At 37.0% G+C, this 25,830-nt stretch overlaps 1 protein-coding gene and 1 pseudogene across 8 annotated transcripts; one reads left to right on the top strand and one right to left on the bottom strand.

Annotated features, from left to right (window-relative positions):
• The first annotated feature begins 635 nt into the window (after positions 1–635).
• Positions 636–12,508, top strand: LOC110863895 (annotated as a pseudogene).
• A 369-nt stretch (positions 12,509–12,877) lies between these two features.
• Positions 12,878–17,808, bottom strand: LOC110863908 (UDP-arabinose 4-epimerase 1). 8 transcript variants are annotated; one of them, XM_035978372.1, is made up of 12 exons: positions 17,570–17,808; positions 16,968–17,047; positions 16,758–16,849; positions 16,429–16,553; positions 15,470–15,583; positions 15,277–15,384; positions 15,078–15,169; positions 14,358–14,499; positions 14,184–14,278; positions 13,946–14,075; positions 13,514–13,658; positions 12,878–13,316 (listed from the first exon to the last, which is right to left on the bottom strand). In XM_035978372.1, the coding sequence occupies exons 3-12, from the start codon at positions 16,801–16,803 to the stop codon at positions 13,075–13,077; spliced, it is 1,239 nt and encodes a 412-aa protein (XP_035834265.1). In that variant the 5' UTR covers positions 16,804–16,849; positions 16,968–17,047; positions 17,570–17,808; the 3' UTR covers positions 12,878–13,074. The 8 variants fall into 8 exon arrangements, with proteins under 8 accessions (XP_035834265.1, XP_035834264.1, XP_035834268.1 ...); XM_035978371.1 differs by having other exon boundaries at positions 16,968–17,068; XM_035978375.1 differs by having other exon boundaries at positions 16,791–16,849; positions 17,570–17,807.
• Between the last annotated feature and the right edge of the window lie 8,022 nt (positions 17,809–25,830).

Consider the following 25,830-nt stretch of genomic DNA (forward strand, 5'->3'; position numbering starts at 1 on the left):
ATTTGCTTCAAGATTTATGTATCTGAATCAGGTTCTCAAACAAACACTACTAAAGATGAGTTGGCATTGAACCAAGAATATGAAGATCACGGTGTAGACAGACCGCCTTGTTAATTTTAATGAAGTACTGAAGATTGAATCTGCAAACCGCAACCGTTTTTTACTACGGAAACAGTGGCTATGCGAAATACAAACAGCAATCGTTTGTGACTATAGGAAACACAAGTTTTCTTTTTGAGCTTGATGGATGTCCGTTATCTCAACGCTTCTCCTTACATTACTGATCTGGAATTGGAGAACCGTTGTTAATTTAGTGCTTCTCAATCAGATATTATTTATTGAAACATAACCGAAACAGTCGGAAAAAAACTGAAACAATCAGATATTATCTATCTGTGTGTGTCACATCCATCCGACAAATGTCCAAAGTGCTGCTTCTTCATTCGCGTGACGAAAAGCTACTGCGTGACATGAAGCTACCTTGCAAAAATTAAAAAATTAAATCGACACTTTCAATACGCATCGTATAGGCCTATATGATGCGTATTACTTTTTGGCAAGGGGACATTGGCAGCGTTTGGCAGACATAGAAGTTTGAACCCACCTCAATACGCATCGTATAGGCCTATACGATACGTATTGAAGGTATCGATTTAATCCCCAAGGTGTGCCAATAATACGATCCTTTTTAAACCTCAACCAAAATCAAATTCCGACCCCCTTGCAACAATTTGCTCGTTGCATTCAAAATTCAAATATTCAAAAGCAAAAGCAAAACACTTTGATCACAATCCGACACATTGTCAGACAGCATAGAAGCTTCCCCACAAATCCCAATGTCCGATTTGATTGTTAACTAAACTTCCCAATCAACCTGGAAATTTTCCCAGCTTTCCAACGTGCACACAACCTGTTCGACGAATTGCCCGTTAAGTTTTTCAAATGGGAGAAACCAAATCATCATCGGAGAACAGATTGAAGCAATCAGCAAAGTACTCCGATGAGAATCGAGTGCCGTTAAAGGCTAAAAACAACAACGCACAGTCGAATTTAAAACCCAGATCGATCTGGGGTTCTAACATCGTCAAAAGTTTTGCAGCTGAAAAGAAAACCAGATCGCAACAAGTCACTAAGAAATCGCATCTTACCGTGGCGTCCACCACGAATTCCAGAAACCCTCTTGTTCCTAATAGAGCCAAACGATCACTTATTGGGGATTTATCGTGTTCTGCCACTGCTACACAAGTTCATCCTCAAGGGTTTAATAGATGGTCTTCTTCTTCGGATTCTGGTGATCTGTTTGCTGAGCTTGATCAGCTTAGAACTCTGCTTCAAGAATCTAGAGACCGAGAAGCTAAATTGCAAGGTGAGTTGTGTGATTTCAAGAGAAAAAACCTTAAGGCTTTGGAGCTAGAAAGAACAGTTGAAACAAAGGCTAGTGAAATCGATGATGCGCTTAAAGGTAAAATTGATTTGCTGGAATCGGAGAACAGCATTAGTCTTTCCAATCGGCAACCGCAAGAAAGTATAACGAAGGGGGTTGTTGATAATGTTGAGGTAGATGTACTTAAATTGAGGAGGCTGAATGCTGAGCTTCATCTTCAAAAGAGAAATCTTTGTTGCAGAATATCGTCAATGGAGTCACAACTAGCTGCCCTAGCAAAAGATTCTGAGGTTTCAACATCATCCAATAAGTTTTTACTTTTTAAGTTTTGTTGATATTTGCTTTTATCATCTTCATATGCTGTCTTGCTCAAAGTAGTTCAATTTGCAGCAAAATGTGCATATTTAATATTGTGCTTCTTGAAAGTAAAGGTCTTCATTAACTGCCGAAACCGAAGAAATTTCAAAATTGGCTGGTTTGATATATATATATATATATATATATATATATATATATATATATATATATATATATATATATAGGGTAAGGTTCATGCGAGAACCACCCTTATTGCGAGAACCGCGAGAACCAATGTGAACAAGTGGCAATTTTGTAAATACCAAATAACTTTTAAAAAAACACGCTTACCTGCTTTACTATATCGGACTTCAAGCCAAAATTAAACTACATTTAATACAAACTTTCATGTCCACTCTCCAAAATTCTGAGTACATCCAGGTCTCTCAACGATTATCAACCTGAATCTATCAACAATTCGTCGATTACAATCGATTTCATCATCGTCTCGAATACATCATCACTTCACCATCATCAGTTCACCATATCGAAGCATCTGGATTGAGATTTTATCTCAGGTTTGAGATTTTACCAGCAGTTATGTCATATTTCATCATATAATCGAGGTTAGTTCCCAAAATTCGTCCAGTGATTATAAGAATAGACGATTCAATGAGTGTGTCCCTAAGACGGTATCGCCGGAATTAATCGCCGTCGAAATCGCCGCCGCCAACGAAATCATTGACGGATTGGTAATATAGATATGGTCATATTAATCGAGACACCGTTTGCAAGTTTATACAATTCGTTTATATTGTTATACGATAGATAATTTGTCGTTTGTACTTTTATATGATAGATTATTTGTCGATTCAAGCTTCGTTTTGTATTGTGTGATATATAGCTATGCACATGTGCATATTTTGACATCACAGGTTTAACAGAATTGGCTATTAAGGTAATTCTTGTGTAATATGTGGTTATGCACATCTGCATAGATTGTAATAATAAGTCAATATGCACATGTGCATAGTGTGCAATAACATGTGAATAAGGTAGTTAATGTTGATGTAGGTGACATTAGATAAGGTATTTAGTTGTATTTTGGTGTGATGTATAGTTATGCACATTTGTATTTAATGTTAGATTATGTTAATAAGGTAGTGTTATGTGATATATAGATATGCACATGTGCATATCTTGACAAAATATGTTAATATGCACATGTGCATAATTTGCCATAATTTGTATTTAATGTTAGATTATGTTAATAAGTCTATGGGATTTTGTCGCTGAATGGTGCAAGTTGGGATCAATATTCGTGCTAGATCTGAAGGATTTTGTGTATCTGCATCAGCGATACTGCGGATCTAAAAAAATGGAAACAGGTTATGCTCTCAATCATTCAGATTATGCTATTGTTTATATGGAGAAACATGAATGATGTTTTTAATAGGAAGCAAACGAATCTGACACGTCTGAAGGAGGAAGTTAACACGCTTGGGTTTCTTTGGATTTAAAATAGGGCAAAGTGCAACGCTTTAAGTATCTTTTTTTTTATCGGTAACACTCGGTAAGGATCTGATTATTACCAGTAGATATATATATATTGTTATTTAGGTATCTGTTTTTTATCAGTAATTTTGAAGTAATTCTGATTTCCATCAATGATTTATATGAATGTGATTCAACTCGTTGATCTGTTAACTGTGCTTGTTATGTTATCGCACAGATCTTATACAGTGCCATAGCCGACCTAGTATGTATATGTGAACCAAATAAATCTAATAATATCATTCATGTGCATAGTGAGTTTGAGCAGATTTGTTTAGGATACGTGTATATGATTGTGGGTAATTAGAAAATGCTGGTGTTGTTGTTTTAGGTAATGCACATGTGCATAGTGAACTTGAGAAGTTTTGTGTAAGATACGTGGTTTTGTGTAATTAGGATATGATGATGTTATTGTGATTTTGTGTAATTAGGATATGATGGTGTTATTGTTTCATGTGATTCACATGTGCATAGCAAACATGAGCAGCTTTGTTTAATATATGTGTAAATGATTCTGTGTAATTAGATTTTGTTGATGTTGTTGTTTAAATTAATGCATATTTGCATATTGAATTTGAGCACATAACATTAAACTTTACATATGGATTGATTTTAAGCATCATTATAAGAATATGTGATGCACATGTGCATATAGATGCACAAATTCATATCGTTACAGTGATGAAAAAGGTTGTTTAATGCACATACTAATTGAAATTGCATGTTTGATTATATTAGGTTTCAATTATTATTGTAGGAAAAAAATGGAAAAAAGCGAAGAAAATAACACTTTTGTTGAGATCGAATGACAAAGGAGCAACAAAACTGCCAGATGATAAGGAAGGTGAATACAAAAGTGTTAAGTGAAAAGCCAAAAAAAGGTTGGTTATCAGTCGATGATGCAGTTGGTAATATATGCACATGTGCAGCCAATTGTTACTTTATGTTAAACGTTGTTCTTTGATGTCACGTGCAGTTATGGCAGGATAAAGAAATACAAGGAATATGACAAGTAGACGAAAGCACGATGTGATGGATCTTATGTGATGGATGATAAGGGCGACAAGACAGTGGAAAACATTAATGAAAGAAGGTTGGATAGAACGATGTTATATTGAAAATCATGGTTGTTTTTTGTATGATGGTTTATATGTTGGTTATTTTCTTTTAACGATAATTTATATTTGTTTATTGGACGATGACAACTATGTGATCGTTAATTACATAATTTGATGTAATATGGTATAGTATATGTTGGAAATGCACATGTGCATAAGGTAAATTAGTATGAACAGTGGTGATATATGATGTGTTACCGAATGATTATATTCAATTTACAACGTTTTCAAATGTTATATGGTGGTTGATATAGTATATGTTAGAAATACACAGGTGTGTAATATTGTGACGTAAATGATTGTGTTGCCTATACACATGCGCATATTTATATATTATGATGCATAGTGGTAATTCATGATGGTGTTTGGTATAGGATATGTAGTTTACAATGTTGTATGGTGTATGGTATAATATATGTTGGAAATGCCCAGGCACATATTGATGTGATATAATGTGTGGCATAAATTATGTTGGCAATGCACATGTGCATAACGTAAAGGTAGTATTGTTTAATGGTGTTTGACATAGTATATGGTGGCAATGCACATGTGCATAATGTATACGTTGCAATGTATAATAGGTGGATTGAAAATGGAGTACATGCACTTAAAACATAATGACATTAAAAACAGTGAATCGACAAGTTTAGATGCTACGGTTTCAATGTTAAAAATGCATGCGTTGGGTAATGCACATGTGCATGTGTTGAAACAGTGGACATATTGGTAATTTATGTTAAATGGGCATGAATAAAACAATGAATATTACACTGTTAAGTAGATAAACAATAAGTATAAACAATGAATGTAAAGAAAAACAAGTGATAATCAATATATAAGTAGTTGCGTGTGGAAAATCCAGTTGTTGTATAATAAGTGTTGTACATCATCACAATGTCCTCCTAGTGATTAAACGTTCTATTTAGAGTAGGGAATTCAACATCAACATCAGTGCCAACCCCACCCATCTTGACCCGTCTTCACTCCGGTGTTTCTCAGCACGCCATAAGATGCATAAACTCCACCCATGCCTCCCCGGTTGTCGGCTTGTTCTTCCATTTTTTTGTAGTTTTCAGCCACCCAAGACCCTTTGTTTAATGTCATTCTGTACATAATTGGATAGTCATCCATAAGGCACCTGTTCAGAATCCATACATAAACAGAATCCATACATCAAAGACATGGTATAATTTTCAACATAATGCACATGTGCATATAAGTTAATACAATATCATTTACAATCAACATGCACATGTGCATATACAATTCTCTCAATCTAAAACAAGCTTTTCAAGACAACGATTTAGCTCATCAATTTCTATTACATAAAGATAATATAATGAATGATATAGGTAAGATGAAAACCCATCATAGATAATTCCCAATACCAACATCACTGTAATACCTCTCCTTTTGTGACCAGCTCTAAGGTTTTTATTTTTTTAAGTCCTATTTTGAGATTGAAATTGACTTGTAAGATAGCTTATGTTTCAGTTTAATACTTATAACAATAATAGATTTAACAAGCCTTAAAATTGACCAATTAACATATAACTTTAACAAAATACCAACTTAATGCATACTTAAATAACAACTACAAGTAAAAACTAAAGTGAATGTAAACATAAATTACAAACTATACCATCTATTGACAAATTAAAGATTTATATATAAACCTTTTACCTGAGAAGATACCACTTGGCTAAAAAATCACCATCACTTCTGACCTGCAACTACCACCAAACACCAAACAATAATGCCTAATTTATTTGGGATTCGAATAGAATAAAACCTGTTGGAGTATGCTATATGTAAAATTGAATTACTTACAGCAGCCATCGTCATGTCATTGCAACTTGTTTCGATTCCAGAACAACCAAATAATCTTTCAAAACGAGATTCGAATCAAGGGCAAATCATAAATTGAAATCATAGCATAAACATCTGAATTGGTTTCGAAAACTAAAACCTTCAGATGCCGTAGGTTCAACTCCAACACGAGATGAGTCAGACGAAGCCACGTGTAGCCGGAATCAGTATCCCAACGCCGTAATCAGTATCCCAATCGAATCCCCTGTAAGATCGCCGCCGTGAAACTCACCGCCGTAGATCTCCGTCGCCGATTAAGCAAAATCTCCAGCGAAACCCTAGATTGTGAATGACGATGGTGAACAGGGGCTGAAATAAGAGGAGAGCGTGTTTTTTTTATTAAATATCACTTAATTACAAATTTGCCATGTGTTCACATTGGTTCTCGCGGTTCTCGCAATAAGGGGTGGTTCCTAACGGATCTTTGTCATATATATATATATATATATATATATATATATATATATATATATAGGGGAAGGTTCAAATGAAAACCACTTTTTATTGTGAAAACTCGAAAACTAATTAAAAAAAGCCAAAAAAACATACAATTTTTTTTTTTTTTTTTTGCAAACCAAAATTCGCAGGTTTTTTTATATAAAAAAATTTTCAAAAAAAAAAAAAAAAAATTTGTGTAGTGCACATGTGTAATACTACACATGTGTATGTGTACTACACATGTGTATTATTACACATGTGCACTACACAAAAATTTTTTTTTTTTTTTTGAAAAAAAGTTTTTTTTTATATATAAAAAGCAGCGATTTTTATAAAAAAATTGAAAAAAAAAATTGTGTGTTTTTTAGGCTTTTTTTAATTAGTTTTCGAGTTTTCACAATAAAAGTGGTTTTCATTTGAACCATCCCCTATCTATATATATATATATATATATATACACGGTTCGGTTTTAATGGTTTGACAGTTTATGGTTTGGAAGTTGGAACCAGCTGTGTAAACCGAACAAGCCATTTGACATTAATTATTTATTTTCTTTCTTTTTAGGAATACAAAGTTATGTGTATATATATTGTATTTATGAACAATCCTTATAGTGTTTTAAAATTTAGTACAAAGTTATGCTTTTGAATTTTTATAGTCTAAAACCGACCATACCAACCCAGCCAATTCGGTTTGTCTTTTTCCAAAATCATAATTTGCGGTTCGTCCCAAAATTTTCGTCGAAACTGGTTGAAGCCTACCGTGAACATCCGTACTTGGAACAGTGATCATCTCAAAATATAATATTAACCATCTTTTATCACTCATACAAATTACATGCTTTTGCGAATTCTGTATGGCTTTGTGGTCGTCTGATTTTGTTGGCTTAAAATTGGCAGAATGCATCTGTTGAGAAGATCAAAGCTGAGGCATCTCTTTTGAGACAAAAGAATGAAGACTTAGGTAAACAAGTTGAAGATCTACAAGTAAGTCGGTTAAACGAAGTTGAGGAGCTTGTGTATCTTAGATGGGTCAAAAAAGAGTTGCAGAATTCTGCATTTGTAACTTCTGATATACCATCAAGCCCAGTTTCTGGTGAATGGCTCAATGGTTCTATATCAAGTGATGAAAGTTCTGAACATGGTAGTACCCGACAAAAAAGGTCAAGTTTGATTAAAAAAGTTAAAAAGTGGAATGTTTTAGATAAAGAAACAAATGCATCCGAACCTAATATACCTTGGTTAGAAGGAAGAAGACATTCTATCAGTGGAGCAAATTGCTGTCAAGAAGATTTGATGATGAACAAAAGAAGGCAGTCTGATGGTTTTATATGTTCACTGGAGGGCGTAAATGATTCAAATTTGATCCAAGGATCACGATTGCGTGAAACTACGAAACTGAAAACATATATGGATGTTGAAAAAAGGGCGTCACGGGTTCCTAATCCCCCACCGACGCCTTCTAGTTTTACTTATAAAGAACATAAAGAGTTGACCAGTCGAGTGCCGCCACCGCCACCGCTGCCACCAAAGTTTACAGGAAGAAGTAATTGTGGAGGGGTTGTCCAACGAGCTCCACAGGTAGTTGAGTTTTATCATTCTCTTATGAAAAGGGACGACTCCAGGAAAGATACATTAAGTGATAGGACATGCCTTTGATGCCAATAATGTCCGCAATAGTATGATTGGTGAAATTGAAAACCGGTCATCACATTTGCTTGCTGTAAGTTTTTTGTAGATATTTCAACTGCTTTAGTTAGCAGATGAGAAAACATGAATAATGTTCATATTGTATCTTCTAATGTTTAGATAAAGGAGGATGTTGAGACTCGAGGGGACTCTTTAATACGGGAAGTCAACATTGTTGTTTATCCGGATATAGAGGATGTGGTGGCTTTTGTGAACTGGCTTGATGATGAACTCTGCTTTCTTGTAAGTTAATCATCTGGAGTCTAGAGGTTGCAATTTCGACCCGTTTTTGTTTAATAAGTCTACTTGGGTCATATTTTTCCTCAAACGGGTGGAAAGGTTTAGCTAAAATAAAAACAGATTGAGCGTATCAAAGTCATCCTAAATGTATTCACAAGAAGGTTTAGCTAGAATAAAAACAGATTGTCAACCTGGCAGGTTTGCGGTTTAATTCGGTTACTTTGTTTATTATTTATTATAAATCTAAAAAATGTATTTTATGGCATAGCTTATGTTGGAAATATTATAGATAATATTAAAGAGGAACATACAAGTTGGTATGTTTCCTCCATCCCACATTGGTGGAGTGATTGAAGTTTGAGTGGTTTATAAGGGATTACCCCTTATGGGCCTCCAAAGTGTTAAATGGGTTGAGAAGTGGGTGAAGCCCACACGCGCGCCGAGCCGAGCCGAGCCGAGCCGCGAGCTCGCGAATGGTCGCGTTTGAGTCGCGAATGGGCGCGTATCTGGGGTTCAAATGAGATAGAGATTAATTCGAAACAGTGGGGGTTATCCCATACTGATTCGAATTCGTATTGGATAGCTGTTCTGTAACCGAATTCGTATATGCATCCAGAAAAACGAATTCGTATGGGATTAGGTATATCTCTCCACGTTTTTCTCATTCTTTGGTGAATCCTAAACCTATAAATTGAAGGCTCCTGCTATCCATTTATACACACACAATTTCGCAGCTCTCTCTCTCTCTACTGTGTGATCAAGTTTTCGTTCCAGCTTCTGCGTTTTCTGGTTTCCATTGCTGTTGGAATACCAGATCAGTTCTGCATTAAATCCTGGGAGTTTACGCTGCAGCTCACAGCAATACGAGCGCGTAAAATCCTTTAAGGACAGGAGTTTTTCCGTGCAGTTCAAGGCTTTCGTTCAAGGATCTTCGTTCTCACTCGCCAGGTTGGTTTTAATTTACTTGTTCTTTAAATTCGTCCGACAACGGGACAGTCTCCTTCTACCTTTCTTTAATCAGTTTGCTCAAGTTGGAACAAACTGGTTTGGCTGATAACTCGGTAATTAATAAATTAATTGTTGATTAAATTATTTTTCAACAGCTTATACTGGTTGAATATTTTATGAAAAACTTAATATATAAAAGAGAAACGAGCATTAAGTTTTATAGTTACTCTGAACATAATTATTCTATACATGTGAGTTTTTTGCTGTAAATTTACCACTTTTTTTTTTTTGAACGGCATAAATTTACCACTTAAGGGTATTAATTTGCGAAAAGAAATAAAAATATATCAGGTTAAACGGATCACATTTGTGTCAACCCGCCAAAACTCGTGTCGAGTTTAACCCGCAAAGGCACAAACACAACATACTAAAAGTTATCAGTTTTGACCCGTTACCCAACCCATCCATTCTGCCACATTTAATCTGCTGCATATCTTTTATACAAATTCACAGAATCATGGAACTTCACTGGACAATTAGGATTATTTGATTTTCGCTAATGTTAGGTTGATTGTTAAATTTTTAAAAGGTGGATGAGAGAGCTGTGCTGAAACAATTTGTTTGGCCCGAGAAGAAAGCAGACACATTAAGAGAGGCCGCATTTGCGTATCGTGATCTAAAGAAGCTGGAGCATGAAATTTCAAATTACAAAGACAATTTTCACCTACCATGTGACTTGGCATTGAAAAAAATGGTGTCCATATCTGAAAAGTAAAAACATTCTCAATGTCTACGCGATCTTTATTTGCTTTTTTTAATAGTCATGAATTTATAATCGTTTGCTGTACGTTTATAGGTTATAGTGTTCTTAGAACAAGAGACATGTTGATCCGTAGTTGCAAAGAGTACCATATACCCACAGATTGGTTGCTTGATTCCGGAATATTAAACAAGGTTTGTTATTTTCTGCACTAAATATCCTCTTTTTTCCTTCACAAAAGCACCATCCTCAATTCTGTTAGGTTGGCGGATTTAATCTTTAAACCTGAACACGGCCCATATATATATATATTCATGTCAAAGACTTTAGCCTTAACCTGGACATTATTTAAATTGGAGTAACCTGAACACGACCCGTTTAACCCATTCGTTGTAAACGTGCTAAATATATAGGTTAAACGGGCTGATCGGTTAAGCTATTTAATTAAACAGGTTGACGGGTCGAGCTGCTTAGTTAGGGCTGTAAACAAACCGAACGTTCAGCGAACAGTTCGTGAACCGTTTGGTGGGAAGTTTGTTTATGTTCGTTCGATTAGCTTAACGAACGAACACGAGCAAACTATTTATTTCGGTTAGCTTAGCGAACGAACACGAACATGGGTCTCGTTCATTCGACTGCGTTCTTGAACGTTCGGTAATATGTTCGGTTACGTTCGTTCGTGTTCATTTGATTTTATTAAAAAATAATAAATAATAAACCTTTTATCTAAACATATTGAAAACTTGAAACCTTATTTTTTCTAAGTTAGCTAAAATTTGGACATTCCAAGACATTTTTGGGGATAATTATGTATAAGTTAGTTAAATTTGATTCATCGTTTGGTGGTGTAGTAGACTTTTTGTGTTTTGATTTATCATTTGATGGTTGTATTTAACTACGTATATCCAATTTTAAGGATAATCGTGTTTTTTTTTCAACTTAAATGTTCGTTTGCGTTCGTTTGTGTTCGAGACCAGTGTTAACGAACTGTTCGTGAACAATTGAATTTCCTTAACGAACGAACACAAACATAAACTTATGTTCGGTATGCGTTCGTGAACAGTTCGCGAACATGTTAATTTCCTTAACGAACGAACACGAACATGTCCTTGTTGCTTAGTTAAACAGGTCAACCCGAACACGACCAATTTAATTGTATGGGTTAACCATATAGACCGGGATACGACATGTTTGTAAAACAGGTTACATACGACACCAAAAAACCTGGATATTTCCATGTCGAGTAAGGAATTGCCACCCCTGAAAAACACATTGGTTATTTATTTATGATAATTATAACAATAATAATAATATCAATTCACGACCAAAGAAAATTAATCGTTTGACAAGGTAATTCATCTATCGAGGTTATTACATAATTAACTTTAGAAATTATCCTTGCACTAATGCCAGCTAATATGTATGTCCATGAATGAATAACACACATATTCACATTGCATGCAGATTAAACTGGAATCAGTAAAGTTGGCAAAGCAGTACATGAGAAGAGTTGCTACAGAACTCCAAACCAAGGGAACAATGGAGAAAGATTCTTCAATGGACTATATGCTACTTCAAGGAGTGAGATTTGCGTTTCGTATCCATCAGGTTTGACATATTTACCACAATAATATGCATTTTACATAGTTATCGAACAAGATTTCACAAAATACAAAGTGTTCATCATGCACATTTGAGGCCAGATGTGGCAATCTTGGACCGTTTATTCATGAATAGGCCAATTCGGTCTATGTAACACGTTGAAATTTGTTCGAAGGTGTTTCGTGGTCTAACTAACTAGACCGAAACCAATTCTGACCCGTACAAAACTTCAGCAGCTTTGACCCGTTGTTATTCGATCCGTCCATGCTCTCATTTCGTCACCAATTGTGACCCATATAGTATAACCTTGTGGCAGTTTGCTGGTGGATTTGATGCAGATACAATGCAAGCTTTTGAGGAGCTACGCAATGTGGCTCTTGTGTTGAACAGAAAATAGAATGAAAAGATACAGCCGGAAGTATGTAATTTTATTTGTACAGACAGAGACTAGAGAGTATCATTGAGGATGCTGGTTCTTGGTATGAAGAAAAGAATAGTGGTTAGATATATGATGACAGAGGTGTAATCATCTTCCTTTTTTGTTTTCTAAGTAACTAAATATATGTATTCTGGGTTCAAGATTAATTTATTTGACCCTTGCTTTTGACTTTGTCCTGCAATTTCTTACTCTCCTTCACATTTATATATAGTTTTTTTTTTTTTTTAGATTAAATTGGTGGGCCAATTGTTCCAAACCACTACAACTGATTTTTGTTGACATTCTGATTAGTATTATCCTAATAGAGAATTACAACGAAATTATTAGGAAGTTACATGTTAAAACTTGCAAGTGATAAAATGGTTAATTACCGGCACGCGTGTTGTAGGACTAGAGGAGTACGGTATCGGTATGGTAAAAGACATCGGCTTGTGTTAAAAAAATCATGGTTTTGCGGATATTTGGATATGATCAATTATTTTAGCGGAAACAAATTGCACCAATCCACACGCCATCAAACTAAAATAAAAACATTTAAGATAGATAGTAAAGCATAATGGTATGGTATGGCATCCTCTCCATTATGTAAAATAAATAATAATTAGGCTACAACACATTGTTATTATTGTAGAGAGTCACTTGCATACAATATATGTAAGAAACCTACCTTATTTATCCAAATAATGTGGATTGATGTTTAAAAATTACATACACCTATTTCCCAAATCATATGAATCTTAGATGGAAGCGGTTGAGGAGGAACCATAGCCGTTGTGATGCGACTTTTGCCATCTCCACGCAACCTGCAAACTCTTTTCTAGATCTGTGTGTTGCGCTGACCAATTAAGCTCTCGCAATATCTTAGATGGGTCACTGAACACTTCAGCGTAGTCACCAGGGCGCCGTGGGAGGTATTCTACTTTGATTGATGCACCCGTTGCCTTTTTACAAGCTTCCACAAATTCTTTAACTGATCTACCTGTCAAAGCCATGAAACGTGTAGGGTCATTTTCATTTTCGTCCCAGCAAATTCTTCTGTGGGTTGAAACTGACACGAACAGACCTGTTTATTTAATTAAATGTGTTTGTGGGTTGGATCTGAAATTGACCCAGACCCGTTTTTTAAACCAGAACAAAATCTATGAATTGCTTGTGAAGTGTCAGCGATTAGTGTACCTCTTCCAGTACCAACATTGTAGATTCCAACATGCCCAGGTTTTGCTTTGTTAAGTGCTTTAACATGAGCATCTACCAGATCAGTGACATCAATGTAGTCACGAATGCAAGTTCCATCTGGGGTTTTATAGTCAGTTCCCCGCACCTGCATCACATTATAGGCGACAAGTTAGTATTAAAACTTGTTACACAGGGCCACGTATTCATAGTCAATCTGTTCATACATATGGGAAAAAACAGCTTGATTCAGGTTGTATCTTGCTAATATTAACTGAAAATAAATAAAACATGTCAAATGGGTTGAATGGCTCGATTCAGGTTGTATTTTATTCATAACGAGTCAAATGGGAAAAACTGAAGAAATTAACCAAGAAGAAACAAACATGTGAAATGGGCCGAAAACTGTATACTTAAAACCTCTCTGGTACCTACCTTGAGCCCATTGGTGATTCCACGGGCAGCATCGAAGCATGCTCCCGATATTCTTCCGTGTTCACGTAGTTCCGGCCTTGGTGCTTCCCCCAACCGTCCCTCTGGATCTGAACCAATCACGTTGAAGTATCTGAAATTCATTCAAATTATTATTATTATTAACAATAACAAAAGCCAAACTAATCAAGTAAGTTTCAAATTCGAGAAATATGTATAAAAACGGCATTTAAATACAAACCTTAGAATCATGACTGCCATGTCTGAGTTTTTATGAAAATCCAAAATAATATCTTCTGCCATCTTCTTGGCTTTTCCATATGGATTGATAGGAATCTGAAATGTGAAACACAAAAAAGAGGTGTTACATAAATTTTAAAGTATAAAAAAAAATTACATATGCTAGTGTTGTTACCTGAGGAGTTTCTTCAGTAATGGGCATCTTCTCGGGCTCCCCATATGTTGCGCACGTACTAGAGTATATAAGTGTATTTACATTGTGTGCTGCCATTGCCTCCATTATACCCAGTGTATTTGATGTGATATTGTGATAATACCTGCAATATTAGCAGCATTAAGTGGACCCATTGACAACTATATTTTCTTCATTGTAGCAAACCAGCCCATTAACCTCCAAATTAGGGGTGTAAACGAGCCGAGCTCGAGCTAAGCTCTATATCCAAAGTTCAAGCTTGGCTCGTGAAAAAAAAATTCACACTCGGCAGTCGGCTCAGCTCGTTTACTATTTATTATTTTATTTATATACATATTAATAATTATTCAACTATTATTATTATTATAATCATGCATATTAATTTTGTTAAATAAAAAAAAACAAAATATTTATATAAATAATAGGCTCGATCTAGTTTGAGCTATGCAAGATTCGAGCTTTAAGCGAGCCGACCTCGAGCAGCTCGACTCTTTTACACCCCTATTCGAAATGAAACTAAAGCTAAAGTGTGATGTTTTTAAGGGTTAATTGGTGACTTGGAGCCGTTTACATTTTATCCGATTTTTGTAATTAAACCCAGTAGGCGTAAAAGGATTGCCCTAATTGACCCGATTATCGTTAATGGCTGGTATTGTGACCTCTAACTCTAATTAATGAAACTAACATGGTGAATACACTTACTTTAGGGGATCAAGGGTGCTCTCCCCAACATATGCAACTGCAGCAAAATGCATCACTGCATCAAATGCATTTTCAGAAAAAATTCTGTGCATCTGAAGTGTTGATCAAGGAAAAAACAGACAGACGTGAAACTGTTTATGCAATAATAAAGATTACTACTAGCATCTACTTGCTTGCTGATTTATGTTTCAAAGGATACAGCTTTTGGATCACCCAAATCGGCATAAATAAATTGAAGTCTCCCAGGTTCCGGGAACAGGTCTTGAAGAACTTTGACTGCACCTAGGTTTCCACGAGAGAGATTATCCTATCACAAAAAAAAAAAAAAAAAAAAAAAAAGTTTTAAACAATCGCTTTCATTTCAGTTAAGAAAAAAATAAACAAGAAAATACCACGATAGTCACACGGTGAGAGTCTTTTAGAAGGCGTAGTGCTGCATGAGAACCGATATATCCAGCACCTCCAGTAACTAACACGTGGGTAACACCCTCTTCATGACGAGAAAACTTTAAAATAAAAAAAAAAGGGGGAAAATAAAAGTCAGATTTGAAAACATTATTTATGTGAATAATAAATCAAGGAAAATTAAGTTGTCCTCAGATATACATATACTCCCTCCAACCCATTTAAAAAAGACAATGATGGAATCATGAGGACCCATTATCAATTTATTTATAATGATGACAATGTGTGAATAAACAATTTGCAACTTGGAATCATCCCAAAAAGGAATTGTTGCACATGTTATGGGACACCTAAAAATCTGTTGCAGTTGTCATATGATGAAGTAAGATTCTTAACTATACTAGACAAAATACCTTAAAACAAAACAAAACATGTTTGGTTTGAATTGAAGAAGGTAATAAATGATCTATTGCATCAAATATTCATATTGACATGTTTAGTTGGCCTAAGGAAATGGGAAAAGGTCATCGAATGTAAATAATTTGGTGGATTAAGAAAAAAAAAAAGTTCTTTAATATTAACAAATTGTCACTAAAGATTGAAATATTTAATAGATAAGAAGGCATAATTGATGTAAAGTAGACTAGGTTTTATGGTGTCATTGGTATTTTGTTTCTAGTGGTTTACATATATGGGGCATGTCCCGTATATGAACTAGTGTGGATCATCCTCACTACTTGTACTTAATTGCGGTTGTTTTAATAGAATCACCGGGAAAAAAAAAGAAGGCATAATTGAAATATATTTAAGATATTTTTAATAGATAAGAAGGCATATCTGTATACAATATAATCTAAGTGGTAAATAATGAAGTACCAGATCAAAATACCAATCTAAAGCAAAGAAGAACATGTAATTAAACAAAAAAGAGGATAAAGTTACATACTGGGCTAGGGCTGTTGAAACTTGGGGATTGTTTAAGAATTACAATGCATAGAGCAGTAAGTCCTGCAGCCAAAAGAATCTTTCCGACTGCACCATTCTTCTTTTTCGGGTCTGCGAACTCCATGCCTAGTGAATTCAATTCAAAAAACTGATTTTATAGCTTGGTTTTTAGAAAGCATGAGGTGCAAGATATTTATATAACTATTTATTTATAGTTCTCATAGTTGTCTAGCATCGCTTACCCAAAATTTAGACAAAGAAAAGTTGTAAATATTAAATACTCTACATGTACAACCTAAAGCACAAAAATAAACCAAACCTTCCCCTTACTAGAGGAGGGCATCAAGCTGCCTTTTTGTGCACCTTCTGTACGCATTGCTGCGCCTCCCTTATCAAGTCAGAAGCAACCAGACTTGTGCTTTCTAAAAACAAATGCTTTGACTGACTCAGTTTGATAGTCAATGATCTTGTGGGATATGATTACAATACTGGAATCATGATCATTCTAAACAACATGTGTAAGTATAATGAATGAATTACCTCCCAGAGGATGAGATCGGTTTGGCCTGGATTGAGTTCTTGATCTGCTAAAGTTTAGCATTTGTTGAAAAAGTCCTCCTCTGTGAACAATGTAAGTACAGCTGCCACACTTTTCATTAATAATAATAATAATAATATGAAACATAAAGGACACACACAGAAATAATACATAAAGGTCGTACATGCTATTATGAATCTGGCTATAAATTCACCAAACAACTCAAATTCAAAATTGATGATGAAAGAAAACACAATTGTATTCAAAAACCCAAGGTTTAACAAAGATCAATCGACATCAAAATTCAATTCAAACAAATAATAATAAGATGTTACAAACTTAGTAAAACAAACAATATAATTCAAAAAAAAAACCCAAAGATGATCGTATGTACCCAAAACTGAAACAAACATGCGATTTGAAGCAAAACCTAATTACCCACCCAGAACTGGAAGACGGAAATACAACATATAGATGTGAAGAAGCAACAAAATATAATTAATCTTGTTATTCAGAGCTCAATTGGCATTTAAACAATTGGGGTATGATGTATGATGATAACAGAAGAATTGAATTGAATTGAAAACAGAGTAATAAATGTCACCTGAAAAAGCGAGCATTTATTTATGTATGAAAAGAAAGCAGACAAGATCTGGGACGGGTGAGTTATAGGGGTTTTGAAAGATTGATTGAAGAATGGGAAAGGGGTATGAATTATTAGAGAATTTGAAACGTAAGTGAGCAGCTGCAGCAGGTCTTCTCCACCTCCTCCTCCTCGCACGTCTTCTTCAAATATACAATAGTTGTTGGGGTTTACTGGTCAATTTGCCCTGTCTTTTCGGATAAACAATGGAAAAGTCTTCTTGTGTTTTTTACATAAACTAGCAAATTGCCCTGTGTGGTGTTTTGAAAAAAAAAAAAAAAAAAAAAAAAGGTAAATTACACTTTTCGTCCTTTATGTTTGTAGCGGGTTGCAATTGATAACCTTTAACTTCAATAATCACAGTCACAATCCTTTATTTGGAAAACGCATTACACCTTTCGTCCTTTAGCACTAACCAAGTTAAAATTTTCAATTATGTCTATCCACTTAAGGGTATTCTGGTCATTTGATATTTTTATTTAAAATGTTCACTAATTAACAAACACCATCTTCCCCAATTCCCCAACCCTAACCCTACAATCCCTCATCTTCATCCTCTCTAACCAACCTCTACCACCAATTCTTCCACTCGTGCTACAGACATGAAATGATTGTGTGACGGAATCCGACATGAGTGCCAAGAATCCGGCTCTGTGGCCCCCACTCTCCATAAGCTTCCATTTATTTTGGGGTAATAAAGTCCGGCTCGTAGCACGGTAGCAGTTGATCGAACACATTTAGAGCCTGAATATTCTTGAGGACAAGAGAAGCAATAAAGTCCGGTCTCGCAATCTCGGTCCGCTTCACAATCATCCCCTAACTTCAATTCATAATCATTCAAACTTTCAGTTGTTCAGATGTAACCCAACATCATCATAAGTTTACCATAATCATTCAAACTTTCTGGTATTAATTATTATTCAGAGTGAGTAATTATTATTCGTTTTTTTATTTTTGTTAGATTCTTGCAAGATATGACTTTTGTTGAGTTTACAATCAGCATTATAGGATGCTCTGTTTTCAAATATCAACATTTAGTCAAACTTCTTTTGATTTTCTTTTCGGAATGCGAACACAATCGTACTATTTCCGTAAAGAATGATTTTGAAGAAAAGTGTATCAACTTCATATTTCAGTATTGTTAGATTCTTGCAAAATGTAAGTTTTTCTAAGTCTTTACAACTAGATTTATAGAATGCTCTCTTTTCAAAGGCCTGATGATGGTATGTAGAGAGAGAAAATACAGGGGAGAGAGAGAGTGCACATGGGAGATGGGGAGATGATGATGATGATGATAATTGTTTAGATTTATAATTTTTAAATTTTGACATTCTTTTTTTATTAAATGACTGTTTTGCCCTCACATGGGTTGCACATGATTTCACTTAACTAAAAATTTTAACAAGGTTTGGGTAAAAGGACCTAAGGTGTAACAGGTTTTGCAAATAAAGGACTGTGACTGTAATTATTAAAGTTAAAGGTCATCCATTGCAACCCGCTACAAACATAAAGGACGAAAAGTGTAATTTACCCAAAAAAAAAGTAAATTACTTTTTGAGTTTTTACATAAACTAGCAATGAACCCTTCTCAATAATTTTTTTTTTTTTTTTGAGTTCGTGTGTTTTAGTGGTTTAAACCAATTAAGTGTAAAATCAAAAAGTTTAATGCTCTCAGTCCCTAAACATTCATTATATAACGTTTTGAATCCTTGTGTTTTAGTGGTTTTACGTCCAAAAAGTTTTTATTTTATATTGAGTTAATTGCCAAAATCGTCCTTGAGGTTTGGGTAGGTTTGCCATTTTCGTCCAAAATGACACTTTTGTACCAAATTGCCCCAAACGTTTGTAACTTTTTGCCATTTTCATCCAAACCACTAACTTAGTTTATTTTTCTGTTAAGTTAAGGATATTTGGATGAAACTTGCAAATATAAAACCACAGGGACGATTTTGGCAATTTATTCAAACTCTTTTAAATTTCTTTTATTTAATTAATTTTGTTACATATATAATAAAAAAGAATATATATATATGCAATTTTTATATGAAAAAAACAATAGCTTTATCACATAATTTTTATAAATTTTCATCCAACCACTAAGTTAATTTTTCTATTAAGGCGAAAGATGTTTATAAATTAAGACAAAAATTAATTTCTAATTTTTTATATAGATCAGTTTTATAAAAATAAAACCTACTTAAACCTCTAAATTTTATAAAACTAAAATGTTGGTGACCTTATTGAAAAAGGTCAATGATGTACTGCAAAGTACATATGTTTATAGTGTATATTTCGGTCAGTTTTCAGTCGTTTAGAGTCTAGTTTAGGTTAGAACTGCGATACTGCTGATGTTAAGCTTTGATTTCAGGTCCCGGAGCTTAAAGTGTTGAAAAACGAGCAAAACCGAGCAGTTTGGAAGAAAATCGGGATTCGTACGCGCGTCGGGAAGAGCTGGAAGCTGATTAGAATTAAAAAATAAAAAAAATAGAAAGGGAGGCGCCGCGTCACGCGACCCCCCCCCCCCTAGACGTCACGCGACGGGTTGTAATCTCCGGGAAAATTAGGGTTTTGATGTTTTGATTTCCAAGAAACTGAACAAAACTCTGAATACGAATCAAGAAACCCTAGGACGAATTTCGGAGGTGGTTTTGAGCATTCTGGAGTATTTTGCCGAACGGGAATCATCCGGTTGAAGCTTGGATCGTGAGAGTGAAGATCTTTCGGGTTTTATCTCCCGGTTTTCCTTATTTTCGCGTTTTCAATACTCTACGATGAATTCTTGTTTTGAACTTGTTTTGTTTGTTTTGAACATCATGATTCTTGGCTAAATTTTAGATACTACCTAGATTTGATGATGGTTTAAGTTATGTTTGGATCTTTTAACGGTTTTTATTGAATTGATTGTGGATTGACTTTGAAAGTAACGTCTTCTAGATTTTCTGATTTGGTGCGTGTGCGTATTTACTTTTGATTGTGGAGTGTTTACTGTTTCACATAGATTTTGGTGGATGTCTTTCACATAATAGATCTGTGTTGATTATTTGCATCCTTGCGGGTTCGGGTGATCTTTGGGTAAATCGGCCGATAGCCTTAGAAACAGTAATTAAAATATAATTAGAAGTAAATATTCTGCTTAACTTGTCGCTGAGAGGCTCGAGTTAGTTATTAGGTCGCGGTGCAGTATATAGCTAAATTAGATTTTGAGAGAAGTCGACGTTAGTTCCCTAATTGCATTTGTGTCTAGTAAACCAAGTTAGAACCTAGAACTGCCTTAGATTGTCGCGCTGAGAGGTAGATAGTCGTATTAGGGCACTTTTAGAGTCGTTAGAGGACTGAGAGGAAATCTAACAGTCGGTAATCATAACAGCCTTGTAGGGTTTCCTAGGTTTCTTCCTGAGAAGGGTCGGGAAGTCTTAGCATTGAAATACCTTAAGGTTTAGTATTTAACGATCCCGGCTCCATACAACAATAAAACCGTTAGAAGTCCATTCATAGGTAAACTGGATTCAAGTCTAGGTAGTCCTTAATCTCATCTGAAGTAAAACCCTAGTTTCCGTTTGTGTCTTAGTTTAATTTCAATTTAATCACAATTTTAGATTTTCAGTAACCCCCCCCCCAAACACAACATTTGTTTAGTCGTGTCAGTGTCTAGTCTAAGTTTAGTCGTTAACGTAATTCATTAAAGTCCTTGTGGGTTCGACATCCGGACTTACTTTTCTGTGCTAGAGTCGACCGGTACACTTGCCGGTGAGTAGTTTAGTCAGGTTAAAGAGTCTAGATTTTTATTACTTGAGTCTTAATTTAGGGTAATTTAGTTTATTTAGTTGAACTACTTTTTCCACATCAAGTTTTTGGCGCCGTTGCCGGGGACTCTTGGCAATTGCGTTAACTGCTTTGTTTGGATTTCAACTGATATCGTTACGTGCTTTTTGTGTGTTTGTGAGTCGTAGGAGTCCAAGTAGTTTTAGTATCTTTTTTCGTATTTCTTTGAGTCTTTTATTGGAGTTGACTTACTTGTTTTATTCTTGGTTTTGCAGTTCATGCCCCACACGCGTTCACAGGGACCAGTGAAGCCACCAATTGACAAGTCTTCCTTCTCCACACCAATCCCTCAGGTTCGAAAACCCCCAACTTCATCTTCAGCCCTTTCTGACTCTACACTTCCATCTAAACTACCGAACTACGACTTCACCCCGAAGTCATCACCCCATAATTCCCCACCACCCTCCCGTCACCCTAGTCCACCACTAGTTCACCAAATGGCCGAAAACCAAACTGTCCACCAGCGTTCCACCGCGGGTTTTACCGCAAACGCACCCATCACCCTACCTGAAATCACCAATGATAAGTCTTGGCAAATTCCTTCATACATCATGACTGCCATTAACAACTCTTGTCAGTTTCACGGTCGTGATGATGAGGACGCGCCAGCACATATTAACCGTCTCACCCGTCTGTGTAGCACCTTCGGCATCGAAGGTGTGAATCTTGATGCCTGCTATCTCCAAGTCTTCCCCTTTTCGCTTGCTGGCCGCGCAGCCACCTGGCTTGATTCGCAGCCGGCAGGTACTTACACCACCTGGGCTGGACTTAGAGATGCCTTCCTTGCTAAGTATTTCCCACCTGCGAAGGCCTCCCGCCTTCGAGATCAGATCCATTCCTTCAGAATGGAGCCTGACGAACCTTATCACTTAGCATGGGAGAGGTTTCAAACATTGCTCTCGCGTTGTTCCCAACATGGACTGTCGGATTGGGCCTTAGTAGAAAAATTGTATAATAGTCTTACCCCTGAGTGCAAGGCCCGATTCGAGACATCCGCAGGAGGCCACCTAATGGGAAAGAAAACTGTGGCTGGCTGCAACGACCTCTTTGAGAGCTTCGCTCATGCTGATATAGATCATAGTGCTACCGGCAGGAATTCCAATCCTGTGATTACTTCCTCATCTTCTCGAGGAGTGAATCAAGTCGTTCCAGACTCAAAGGTAATATCTCAGCTTGACTATATCACCAAAGAGTTGCTAGAAATTAAGAAGAACGTAGATAGATGCGAGGTTTGTAGAGGGGGACATGACACCATAGATTGCCCAACCATCACCCTAGAGCAGGTCGAGTATTTAGCAGGTCAAAATAGGGGTCCAACTAACCCGTTCAACAATAGTAACTCTAATTGGCGTGCTAACAATTATCGCTCCTCAGGTAACCCCCCTGGTTTTCCGTCAGGTCAATATCAAAGTAGGGGGCCAGGTTTTTATTCTAGTGGGGGGTCGGGTCAAACAGGTCAATTTGCTAGTTCAGGTTCAGGGGGGCAGTTCAGAGATGAGGGGTTAAACCAAGAGGTTCAACCTAAGAGTGAGGGGTCGGGTGGTAGTTTGTCTAGGATAGAGGACCTTCTTTCCCAATTATTAGTTAAGGATCAGGCTACCCAACGTACCTTAGAGGACCACGCTACGCTCCTAAAGAATAATCATTCAAGCTTCTTAGACCTTCAAAGGCAAGTTGGGGATATTGCACGCCAGTTGCAAGAACGACCTCTCGGTCAATTTTCGGGCAACACAAGGCCCAACCCTTCTGGCTCTTTGAAGGCAATTTCGACCCGTAGTGGTAGGACCTTAGGAGAGGTAGTGAGACCCGAGAGTGTTGAGATAGAAGATGAGGACCCCGTAGATAAGGAGATTGAAATGGAGGCGCCCGGTAAAGTGCAACCTAGGTTAATCCCAGAAAGTACCGCACACACCGGGGGCCTTCGAGTGAGAAGAGTGTAGGAAAGAAACCCATTCAAGTTGTCCCATCACCCAATGTTGATATTTCCCGTGCTCTGTTTCCTTCCCGCCTTAAAAATCAAACCTATTCCAAAGAGTACGGGAAATTTCTAGAGATCTTTAAGCAACTTAGGATCAACCTTCCGTTCATAGAAGCTCTCCAATCCATGCCCAAATATGCAAAGTTCCTAAAAGACCTTCTAAAACGCAAGGATAGGTTAGGAGAGGTTTCTAACATCCCCCTTAGTGGAGGATGTTCCGCCGTCGTGTTGAACAAGGTCCCGGAAAAATTGACGGATCCGGGCCTTTTTACCATCCCGTGCTTGTTTGGGAGTGATACCGAGTGTAGGGCCCTAGCCGACCTAGGAGCGAGTATAAACCTAATGCCATATTCTTTGTATGAGAGGTTAGGTCTAGGAGAGTTGTCACCTACACGCATGTCTTTGTCGCTAGCCGATAGATCCATTAAGTATCCACGTGGCATCATTGAAAACCTTCTAGTCAAAGTGGATAAGTTCGTCTTCCCCGTAGACTTTGTCGTTCTTGATATGGAAGCCGACGAAAAGGTTCCCATCATTCTAGGACGCCCATTCTTGTGTACCGCCAAGGCCATCATCGATGTCTTTGACGGGAAAATCACACTTCAAGTCGGCGAGGAGAGGGTCACTTTCGAGATAGCACGCTCCATGGAACACCCTAGTGGTTCCGACGATCTTAGTAGTCCTTGTCATTCGGTCTATTTCATAGAGTCTTTCTTATCTTGTGTTGACCATTGCTTTGACTATATTAGTGGAGCCGACCTAGTTGAGAGTAGGATAGAGGATGTAGTTGAGAAGGTAGGGGCGGTCGTGAGTGAGAGTGAAGAGGTAGACGAGGACGAGTGGGTCCCCGAGGTGCTAGAATTGAGTGAAATTAAGAGTGAGAGTGAGAGTACACCTATAGAGAAGCCCACCCCTTTAGAACTCAAAGTCCTCCTGTCCCACTTAGAGTACGCTTTCTTAGGTGAGGGTTCCGAGTTTCCCGTCATTATTTCGTCTAAGTTAGAGGAGGGAGAGAAGGGTAGGTTGTTAGAGGTGTTGAGAGTGAATAGGGAAGCCATTGCATGGCGTCTTTCGGATATCAAGGGCATAAGCCCCGCCTATTGTACCCACCGGATACTCATGGAAGATGACTATAAGCCGGTGGTGCAACCTCAAAGGCGCCTAAATCCGAACATGCAAGAGGTTGTTAAGAAAGAGGTTCTTAAGTTGTTAGATGCCGGGGTGATCTACCCCATTTCCGATTCACCATGGGTTAGCCCGACCCAAGTCGTCCCAAAAAAGGGTGGGATGACGGTGATCATGAATGAAAAGACGAGTTAATCCCTTCCCGTACCGTTACCGGTTGGCGTGTATGCATAGACTATCGAAAGTTAAACGACGCCACCCGGAAAGATCACTTCCCCTTACCATTCATTGACCAAATGTTGGAGCGTCTAGCGGGTCAACAATTTTATTGTTTTCTCGATGGATTTTCGGGTTATTTTCAGGTCCCCATCGCCCCGGAGGATCAAGATAAAACGACATTCACATGCCCTTACGGCACTTATGCGTATCGCCGCATGCCTTTCGGGTTATGCAACGCTCCGACAACTTTCCAAAGATGCATGGTTGCCATATTCCAAGACATGCTTGAGACTTCCATGGAGGTTTTCATGGATGACTTCTCGGTTTATGGCACCACTTTCGACCAATGTCTTTCTAATCTTGATAGGATGCTTAAGAGGTGCATAGAGACAAATCTTATGTTGAATTGGGAGAAGTGTCACTTTATGGTGACGGAGGGGATAGTGTTAGGACACAAGGTGTCGAGAGAGGGCATAGAGGTGGATAGGGCCAAGATAGATACCATAAGTAGATTGCCTCCGCCTACTAGTGTCAAGTCCGTTAGGAGCTTTTTAGGTCATGTGGGCTTTTATAGGCGTTTTATAAAAGATTTTTCCAAAATCACACGCCCGATGACTAGGCTTTTAGAGAAGGATGTACCTTTCGTCTTCGACGAGGAGTGCATCAAGGCGTTTGAATTCTTGAAGGAAAAACTCGTGAGTGCCCCGATACTTGTTTCGCCCAATTGGAGCTTACCTTTCGAGCTCATGTATGACGCAAGCGATTATGCCGTAGGTGCGGTCTTAGGTCAAAGAGTCGATAAACACTTTCATCCGATCTACTATGCGAGCAAAACTCTAAACGATGCTCAAGAGAACTATACCACGACGGAAAAAGGAACTCTTAGCCGTAGTGTTTGCGTTTGATAAGTTTCGCTCATATCTCGTGCTTTCCAAAACCACCGTGTTCACCGACCATTCCGCTTTGCGATTTCTGTTTCAAAAGAAAGACGCAAAGCCGCGTCTTATTAGATGGATTCTTTTGCTCTCCGAGTTCGACATAGAAATTAAGGATAAAAAGGGAGCGGAAAACGTGGCCG

This window comes from Helianthus annuus, chromosome 1 (assembly GCF_002127325.2).
Source record: "Helianthus annuus cultivar XRQ/B chromosome 1, HanXRQr2.0-SUNRISE, whole genome shotgun sequence".
In the NCBI taxonomy this organism is placed as follows: domain Eukaryota; kingdom Viridiplantae; phylum Streptophyta; class Magnoliopsida; order Asterales; family Asteraceae; genus Helianthus; species Helianthus annuus.

What these genes read in the sequence shown, in the direction of transcription:
- LOC110863908 (XM_022113142.2), bottom strand. Translation starts at nt 17,028, where the DNA reads ATGCTAAACTTTAGCAGATCAAGAACTCAATCCAGGCCAAACCGATCT. An exon ending in ATTTGGGTGATCCAAAAGCT is followed by an intron (nt 15,170 to 15,276) that starts GTATCCTTTGAA and finishes TCAACACTTCAG; the next exon opens with ATGCACAGAATTTTTTCTGA. An exon ending in ATGGCAGTCATGATTCTAAG is followed by an intron (nt 14,076 to 14,183) that starts GTTTGTATTTAA and finishes AATGAATTTCAG; the next exon opens with ATACTTCAACGTGATTGGTT.